At 37.1% G+C, this 10551-nt stretch overlaps 1 protein-coding gene across 1 annotated transcript in view; it reads right to left on the bottom strand.

The window, feature by feature from the left end:
• Positions 1–2005: 2005 nt before the first annotated feature.
• LOC110454402 (phospholipid phosphatase-related protein type 5-like) overlaps positions 2006–10551 on the bottom strand; it is a 29225-nt gene continuing 20679 nt past the window's right edge. The window contains exons 7-9 of the mRNA XM_021503885.1: positions 8879–9055; positions 7574–7684; positions 2006–4193 (exon numbers count right to left, since the gene is read on the bottom strand). Coding sequence (XP_021359560.1) covers positions 3996–4193; positions 7574–7684; positions 8879–9055 — 486 coding nt within the window. The 3' untranslated portion in view covers positions 2006–3995. The remainder of the gene's footprint in view (positions 4194–7573; positions 7685–8878; positions 9056–10551) is intronic.

Genomic DNA, 10551 nt, shown 5'->3' with positions numbered 1-10551 from the left:
AATGACACATTGACTGCCCCTCCTGGATACAAAAATAATAACACATTGACTGCCCCTCCCCGATACAAAAACAATGACACATTGACTTCCTTTCCCCGATACAAAAACAATGACACATTGACTACCTACCCCCGAAACAAAAAGAATAACAAATTGACTGCCCCTTCCCGATACAAAAACAATGACACATTGACTACCCCTGCCCGATACAAAAAGAATAACACATTGACAGCCGTTCCCTGATACAAAAAGAATGACACACTGACTACCCCTCCTGGATACAAAAAGAATAACACATTGACTACCCCTCCTGGATACAAAAAGAATGACACCTTGACTACCCCTCCTGGATACAAAAAGAATGACACATTGACTACCCCTCCCCGATACAAAAACAATGACACATTGACTTCCTCTCCTCGATACAAAAACAATGACACATTGACTACCTCTCCCCGAAACAAAAAGAATAACACATTGACTACCTCTCCCCGATACATAAAGAATGACACATTGACTACTCTTCCCCGATACAAAAAGAATGACACATTGACTTCCTCTCCCCGATACAAAAACAATGACACATTGACTACCCCTCCTGGATACAAAAACAATAACACATTGACTGCCCCTCCCCGATATCAAAACAATGACACATTGACTGCCCCTCCCCAATACAAAAACAATGACACATTGACTACCTCTCCCCGATACATAAAGAATGACACATTGACTACCCTTCCCCGATACCAAAAGAATGACACATTGACTTCCTCTCCCCGATACAAAAAGATTGACACATTGACCAACCCTCTCCGATACAAAAAGAATAACACATTGACTGCCGTTCCCCGATACGAAAAGAATGACACATTGACTTCCTCTCCCCGATACATAAAGATTGACACATTGACTGTCCCTCTTCGATACAAAAAGTATGATACATTGACTGCCCCTCCCGTGCTAATATAAAATGTGTTTTCCCGGTGCTAAAACATCAATGTGTTTTCCCCGTGCTAGAAGGTGTTTTCCCCGTGCTAATACATCAAGAGGTTTTCCTGTGCTAATAGAAAAATGTGTTTTCTCCATGCTAATAAAACAATGTGTTTTCCCCGTGCTAATATAAAATGTGTTTTCCCCGTGCTAAAATATCAATGTGTTTCTCCTTGCTAGAAGGTGTTTTCTCCGTGCTATTACATCAAGATATTTTCCCGTGCTAATACAAAAATCTGTTTTCCCCATGTTGATATAACAATGTGTTTCCCCGTGCTAATACAACAGGTGTTTTTCCGTTCTTATATAACAATGTGTTTTCCCCATGTTGATATAACAATGTGTTTCCCCGTGCTAATAAAACAAAGTGTTTTCCCCGTGCTAAAACATCAAGATGTTTCTCCGTGCTAATACAACAGGTGTTTTCCCGTGCTAATAAAACAATGTGTTTTCCCCGTGCTAATACATCAAGATGTTTTCCTGTGCTAATGCAAAAATGTGTTTTCCCCATGTTGATATAACAATGTGTTTCCCCGTGCTAATAAAACAATGTGTTTTCCCCGTGCTAATGCAAAAATGTGTTTTCCCGGTGCTAAAACATCAATGTGGTTCCTCGTGCTAGAAGGTGTTTTCCCCGTGCTAATACATCAAGATGTTTTCCCGTGCAAATACAAAAATGTGTTTTCCCCCATGCTAATAAAACAATGTGTTTTCCCCGTGCTAATATAAAATGTGTTTTCCCCGTGCTAATACATCAAGATGTTTCCCCGTGCTAATACAAAAATGTGTTTTCCCCGTGTTGATAAAACCATTTGTGACCCCGTGCTTATACAACAATGTGTCTCCCTGTGCAAATACAAAAATGTGTTCCCGTGCTAATACGACAATGGTTTCCCCCTTGCTAATAGAACAATGTGTTTCCACGTGTTATATATAACAATTATTGTTTTGTGGTTATGTAACTGATTTGGACATAAATAACTAATATATAACAAACACCAGTGTTATTCATGAATTTTAATGTTAAGTATAATTGATAAGTATAACATGGTTTGTCGATATGTTATGATTTGGCTCAGTGACTATCGGTCATATCCATATTGATTAGCAGAAATAAAACACCACCAATTCTCTGACAACAATAACAACTTGTCAAACGAATCGTTAATCAAAATGTTGACGTTATGATGTTTTAGATTGTACCGTTCAGAGAGCAAGGATATTGATTGAGGGATGATGTTTATTCGTATATATATTTCGTTGTATATCTCCAACTGATTCAACCAAGATTCACTCAATAGTACACAATGTTAAATCAACTACAACGTTTACGAAAATGGCATTCCTTTATTATATTATTATTGCTTTATTATTTTAGTTAATGCTGAATCCAACATGTTTAATAAATTGGGAAACCCATGGAGAGTATGCTTTTTATGGAGAGAGTGTAAATAGATGATAGGGTCCCTGAAGGGACATCTTAATGAAATGCCCTAATGGTACCATGACGCTCCATTCAGTCACATTACCCTTACTACGGGCTTACCAGAGGTGCTTTGAGAGACACGGCCAAGAAATTGGGTACGTCACAAGAGAAGATATCACGGTCCCAAGTTTTGTAGTAGAGGCAATAATTCATTTTGGTTTCTCAAGTCATATATATTGATATAACGATGTTTTCTGAATTTCACATATTTGGCTGAAAAAGAAACAAATAGCACTGTACCAATGTGTCTAGACGCCAGTGATGGCGACGGTACAGACATTAGATGATAACGCTGCAGAACGAAACGCTCTTCTTTTAACTTATTCATCCCTGAAATTTCATAATGAACTAGTCCAACTTTTGAATTAGAAGAGTTCAAATGTGTCTGTAGGGGTGAATGTGTTAAGAAACGACGAGTGCTACTTGTATGGGACAGCGATTGAGACATATTATACTGAACGAAAACAACCTAATAACCATGCATAAAGTGTGAACAATAACAATTATAAAATTTTCATGGCAATCGGCCACTTTGTAGCGACAATCACATGTAAAATTGATATAAAGCTACACAACACTACAAGGCAAACTACAGTAATCATGTAAGCGTCATTGGATGGAGTGCAGAGAAATATGACAACTTGAAAGCAAACTTTTGACAGTGTGTGCACTTTTCTTCGATGCAATAAAAAAAATAGATCGTGAAAAAACAAGGGCCCACACAAAGACGCAAAGGGAGACAGGTACGCTGTCATCCTAGCATAAACGCCTATATATTTTCTGTGTATGCCTTTTGTTTTGATTGGGTTTTTTTTCAGGGTTTTGCTTTGCGTCCTGGAACTAGATAAGGTCATATGGAGAGGGTGTGAACAGATGTGGGGCCCTAAAAGGAATCTAATAAAATAAAGGGGGCAGGGGGCAGGAAAGCCACGCACAGCACCAGTCATTCAAAACGATATGAAAGTAGACTTATTTCAAATTTCAAGACAGTAAAATGTTATTATAGATGAGTACCGTAGATATGCTTGTAATGGTAAGGATTAAGTCTATGATAACGACCAGTTATCGAAAAAATATGACATAAGTGAGCAGTCTAGACACAAGTCAGCCGAAGGGATATATTTATATACACTAATGCTACCGTTCAGAAGTGATAGTTAAGTTGATCCTTGTGTGTGCATGTAATGCAACTATTTGATGACTTTTTTTCTGACAAAGGAGCGGATTACCTCAAAATTTGACATCGGGAGCATATGTATGTTAGATCATACTGTCATCATGACTCTTAATAACATAGGAACATAAATACGTTGTATGGGCTTAAGATGATCCTCATGTTTATGGTTAAACTATCTATAATAATTGTGCTGATTATACCGTGCTCCTCTACAGGAACAGCACCATAACAGTCACACTATACATAAAACTATAATAGACGATAAAAGCGTATGTACATAACACCGAATTAAATTGTCGTTAATGCCATCATTACTTAATCGACTTCTTCTTATTGACGTCACAACTGCGTGGTAGGATCCATTTGCGAATTCCTCCTCTCACGGAAGTGATCGACTGTTGTCGATAAATCGCGTTGAAAGTGGTCATACATCCGGGCTCTCTGTTTTGTGTCATCATCTTCCAAACCGGATGTCCGTCTCATATGTGCTCTTGGAATGTATAAGTCTTTGTTTTCCGGAAGTTTAAGTTGCCCACTCTGTAAAACATCAATAACACCCGAAATGAATATATGTATGGTCACTCCCGTGCTGCTCGTACACGTAATTACTTTTGAACTTTTGAAATGCGTTTGCGCGATGTATAGACATATTGTGTTAAAAGACCCGGATGTTTTAACAAAAATTGTATCAAATGAAATCATGCCATTAAAAATAAAGACGTATATGACGTAATAGCTCAAACCCTTTTGAACCTGTTTTTCCGGCGTAAGATCACATACAAAGTGGAAAAAATGGTCGGTTTGGCATACAGATCGATGAAACACAATACTTTCACTACATAAAGCTCCTTATGTCGTTCATGTCCTAGGATAACATAAATCTGCAATGGTGATATAAGTATGACGACACTAAATCGTGCCCTTACAGTGAACTTATCTGTAATGGTGGTTTGTATTAAAACAGCACTTATCCTTTATGGTGATTTGTAGTAAACAGTACTAATCTCCCGTGGTGATTTGTAGAAAACAGTACTAATGTTTTAAGATGATTTGTACCATAGCAGTACTAAGCTTTTAGATGATTTGCACTTAACAGCGCTAACCTCCCGTGACGATTTCAACTATAACAGCACAAATTTGTTATGGTGATTTGGACTTTGATAGTAATTATGTTATTTGTACTATGACAACACAAATCTTAAAGGTGATTTGCACTAAATTAAAGAGCATCTATCTTTTAGATGATTTGTACTAAAACAGCACTAATCTGTTATGGTGATGCAACTAAGACAAAACTGTTGTGTAATTGGACAAAACTAAAGTGTACTAAGATAAAGCTCTGTGTGCCTATGCACCATTACCTTTGCTTCATTGACAGTATCTGTAAGGCAGAACCTAAACCATTACATTTGCTTCCTTGACAGTACCTGTAAGGCAGAACCTAAACCATTACCTTTGCTTCCTTGACAGTACCTGTAAGGCAGAACCTAAACCATTACCTTTGCTTCATTGACAGTATATGTAAGGCATAACCACAATCAAAATGTTTTACCGTAATCGAAGTGTTATAAAATGTTCAGCATAAAGCAAAGTGAAGCTTATGACACATTAATGTAATATATGAATGTTTTATCAAACATGTGCAAGGTTTGTAGACTTTGACATGAATGTTGCTTTTCAATTTAACAGTTCACCGAGAAATTACTCATCTACATAGTCAAACATGCTAAGCCATCCAGATCATACAACCTTTAAAATCGATTTTATTTGTTATTCATATTTACACACCAGTACTCTTTAATAAATCAGCGGAAGGCCGGGGCATTAGTGGTGCCATGTGATTGATTTGTTCCTAGGCTCTAACATATAAGTCCACAGGGAGAATCAATCTGATTTTATCAGCAGCATCTATCAGAGCTCTAGTCTCGCTCGCCTGCACTTCCGACCTATGTGTAATAAGGTGGTGATTATGATCAGGATGCACATAAGTGTTTCCTGCCTCCAAGTCTGGTCTGTTGCTTATAAATATCTCTTCCGTAGTTAGCTCCTATCGAAGGAACTATTGATAATGATAATAATTCGAGGTTCTTATGTACCGCTTTAGCACAACCTAGTTCATAGGTCGTCTGAAAGCGGTTAACAAATTATTATCCGTGGTTATATGGTCAGCAGCATCTATCAGAGCGCTGGTCTCGCTCGCATGCACTTCCAACCTATGTGTAATATGGAGGTGATTATAATCAGGAGGCACATAAGTGTTTCCTGCCTCCAAGTCTGTTGCTTATAAATATCTTTTCCGTAGTTAGCTCCTATCGAAGGAACTATTAATAATGATAATAATTCGAGGTTCTTATATACCGCTTTAGCACAACCTAGTTCATAGGTCGTCTGAAAGCGGTTCACAAATTAGTATCCGTGGTTATATGGCCTGTGCAACCAGTCAATATCTCACAGCTAGCAATAAACAAATCCAGCACTGCCCAACCACGTACTCATTTACAGCTGAGTAGACTGAAGCAAGCAAAATAAAGTATCTCGTTCAAAGATACAACACAGTGCCATGCCGTGACACAAACCCGCAACCCTTCAGTCACGAGTCCGTCGTCCTACCACTAGACTACCGTGCCTCTATCCGTCTTAAGCAATCAACGTCACCCTCAAAAATCGTTTAAATCCACTTAATCATCATTTTGCTTGTGTCATACCAGAATCAACAAGGCTATACCGTCTACGATTCAATATGTTTTTCATTTATATTCTAACATTAGTACGTACTGTTCCTATCATTTCCGAATGCCAATCGTCTTATTCAGTTACTTCATTTTTATTTTGTGTGTTATGTTCAGCTTTCAATTAAACATGAATATTAACGGAACATAAATCTTTCTAAAGCTTTACTTATCGATTATTACTCAGCATGTGCCTTTCACGTGCTACTCAATATCTCCAGTCGACTATAAGTCAACACATCTCCACATCTAACTCTTATCAAATCTGCTCTTCGACCATTTTTAGATGTACATAATCTATTCACGCCTCTGGTTTCATGTCCTTATTTGTCGGATTATATCAGCTGTCACTGACTCTCACCTTTGTCCGGTTTTTCAAGAGACGTGCGGATACATAACCTGAATACCTGCGGACGTGTTGATCTCACAGTGGGAAACTTGTTCCAAAGTTCAAATCACATTGCAAACACATTAGGACAATAGGTCCATATCACATTGCAAACACACAAGGACAAATTCATACCCAAGGTCGAATCATAAAGATAAAAACATGAACTGACGAGACACCGAAACAGAAGGAAAGACAACGTCAAACCCCACAATTAACAAGGTAATATTTCGGACGTGTTAGCGTTTCCTTTTAGTAGGTCGGTATGCTAGTCGAAACGGCATTATTTACAGCTAACTACCTCGGCCTTTTCACCCCATTTTCTTGTATACCTTCATCGCTCGAAAACATTTTATAAATGTCTCTTCGGGTCATATCAAGTCTCGGAGAGTGGTTGTGTGCAATTTATTTCAACATTTGGAAATTCGGAAAAGATGCATAAAAATGACAATTTATTTCCTACATTTATGACGATAGATATTTGAAATACCTTTGGGGCATTCATATGACATGAGAGTAATTTTGGCACTTATAATCCATAAACTGTGACTTTAGCTACAACCGACAAAAATGTCTGACGAACGTTTTGGACATTCAATTGATTCACTGTAATCTTATTTCTTTTCACTCCTATCAAGCTTCTATTCCAAATACATGGTATTCTGTGATTCATTTATTTATAAGGCTTCGGCATGAGACAAACAACCTTCCTTAAAAACTGGTTTAACATAGAATCGCCCGCTGTAATTGAACGTGGATATCTCCCAACATTCCCTTATATCCAGCATATGTCAACATACCTCTTTTATGAGTGCCTCTAATATCTGGTTATCTAATAGAAAGCGATGTAGAAGAGACAAAACAATCTTTTCCGGCACGTGTTCCCGGAAGTTGTGGAGAATGGCCGATCCCTGTTAAAACAATATGAAAAATAAATCACTTTAGCAATTCAATTTGTTCAATTCATGCTCCTTACTCACGTAACGACACAATTTATTTATTCCTCCATATTTATTGAAAACATTGGGAAACAGAAACAACCAACCAGCACGAAGAGCATGGACCATGGAGTATGGCTTTTTAATACACTGAATAAAAAAGACGTGGTCAGTATCAGTTGTATGTTATACAACACATGAGGATACACAGAAATGGTATATAATCGAAATTACAACATAAATATTATAGAAACAATGTGACACGTCATAGACAATGTGACAGTGGAACCTATGACGTAATGTAAATTAAATAACTTACCACACAAAAGCAGAAATGTGTCAAGGACCCGTACCACACAAAAAAGAAATATGATAATGGCCCTTATCACACAATAGAAGCTATATGACAATGGCCCTTATCACAAAATAGAAGTAATATGACAATGGCCCTTATCACACAATAGAAGCAATGTGACAATGTCCCTTATCACAGAATAGAAGCTTTATGACAATGTTGCTTATCACACAATAAATAGAAGCTATATGACAATGGCCCTTATCACACAATAGAAGCTTTATGACAATGTTGCTTATCACACAATAAATAGAAGCTTTATGACAATGGCCCTTATCACACAATAGAAGCTTTATGACAATGGCCCTTAACACACACTATAAGCAATATGACAATTGCCTTTATCACACAATATAAGCAATATGACAATGTCCCTTTATCACACAATAGAAGCTATACGATCCGCGCTATCACAAGAGCAATAACACCAATATACACTGTCTCCAGGACACATACATGACACACGCGGAGACACGTCCTTAAATGACCTTAGTTGTTAATAGGTCGTTTAAATGACAATAGGCCTGATCACACAATAGAAGCTGTATGACAATAGGCCTGATCACACAATAGAAGCTATATGACAATAGGCCTGATCAAACACACATACAAGAAACCAGAGTGACAGTTGGTTGTGACAGTTGGTTATGACATAAATGACGTAAAGTGAAAGTCCAATAGCGGCGTGTATTACACGATAACAGCAAGACAATGAATATTATCTAAAACAAAATAGAAACGAGACAAAAGGTTGCACTATCGTAATAAGAGGTTAAACATTCTATCTATAAGACTCATGGGTTCATATTTACAAAGTAGACTCCGACGGCCACGCCCATGGCCAGACCGACGACTACGTCATCCCAGTGACACACCCTCAATCCGTACTCTAGTAGTCCGCACAACAACGCCAGCATGACAAACGCCAGCGACAGGAACGGTCGGATGATGCGCACGGAACGAGTGCGCAGGGCGCCGTGCAGGTAGATCTGCATTAGAATAAAGAGAGAAAATTAGTCATAAGGGCGCCTAACATTACTACATGACAAGCCAAACTGAATAAGGAATCAGGATATCGATTAGTGAAATAAAGTTATCTCTAATTATTTTAATATCATAGATATGTAAGTAGATTTAAAAGAGGTATCTTAAATTGAAAAAGAGTTTTCTTTAATCCAAATTGAGATTTTTATTTTGAAATCAAATAAGATATTTTTAAAATCTATTAATGATATTTCATATAATCTAAAGAAAAAATATCTTCAAAACGAAAAAGAGATATACTTATGAATGCATCTTAAAATATGTGGAAATAAAAAATAAAAAAAAAATAAAAAACCAGAGAGGTCTAGAACTTTAAAAAATAATAATGCAAGATTAAGGTGTTAATTCACTTAAATTATCTAACCAGGTTTTTTGTTGGGGAGTAGGTGGGGGTGGGGGCTGTTAAAATAAGGCGAGGCACAAAATAAATCACCATGCTTAAAGAAGAACATAGCTATACACTTTTGACGGTAAGGATTTTGTACCATCCAGATAGCACATAAAATAACACATGTAGATATGTTTATAGTTGTGTATAGCTATCTTGTATTTCTCAATTATTACTCTGTACAAGCGTACTGACGAATCGTATAGCAGAGTAATGTCTGATGTTTACTGGTAGTCGTTGATTGATAGCTTCAATTCATTAATTACGTTTTGTTGAAAATGATTTGGCATATACACTCATCTTCTTTGTAAATACCATTAAGTCATGATTAACCACATTGAAATAGCAGTGTAAGCACCATTGACGGACTGAAGAGAGGTAGGCGAAAACGAGCGTTACCCTTGGAGCATAGAGTATGGCGGTTCAGTCGACCATATGTTAGATTGATTGTCAACAAAATATTTTGTCCCGAGCAGTCATTACTTAATCAAAGTAGAGACACTTTGTTCGAGCCTAGCATTTTCCTTCGAAGACACACTTATAATGGAAATTTTTTCAGTTGAATGGGAACGATAGAGACATGTTCAAAGATAGAAACGCCTTTTTTTCTCTTTTTTTTATAAACGCTTCTGATAGAATTCAATTATGAATTCCACTTGTAGTAACCGTTCATTTTAAACATTCATTCGGATGTTATTTCATGTTATTTTCATTTCTGCGTTACTTAAACTAGTTTCTCCTCCGGAACTGTTTGTTCCTTTAACTAACCATTTCTAAGAAATGCATGGCTTAAACCACACTACCAACTTCCCAAACGCTTCAGATTGGATTGGACGCCAGTTGCATCCATATATAGATTTGTCATGCAATTGTCAACAGGCTAATGAAAAATGTTTATAATAATTCATCTTCACGTTACCAATTTAGTTGGTTGCAAGAATTTATAATCGCAACAATACAAATATACAGTAATAATTGTGTTCGTGGTGTCTGGTTTTGGAGTATTTGCTGAAAAGGCCAACATAGCGAGATCTAATTTAGTGGAATTTAATG

Source organism: Mizuhopecten yessoensis, unplaced genomic scaffold, assembly GCF_002113885.1.
Source record: "Mizuhopecten yessoensis strain PY_sf001 unplaced genomic scaffold, ASM211388v2 scaffold7833, whole genome shotgun sequence".
In the NCBI taxonomy this organism is placed as follows: Eukaryota; Metazoa; Mollusca; class Bivalvia; order Pectinida; family Pectinidae; genus Mizuhopecten; species Mizuhopecten yessoensis.
Note: the sequence above shows the minus strand (reverse complement) of the source record. Positions and strands in the feature narration are given on the sequence as shown.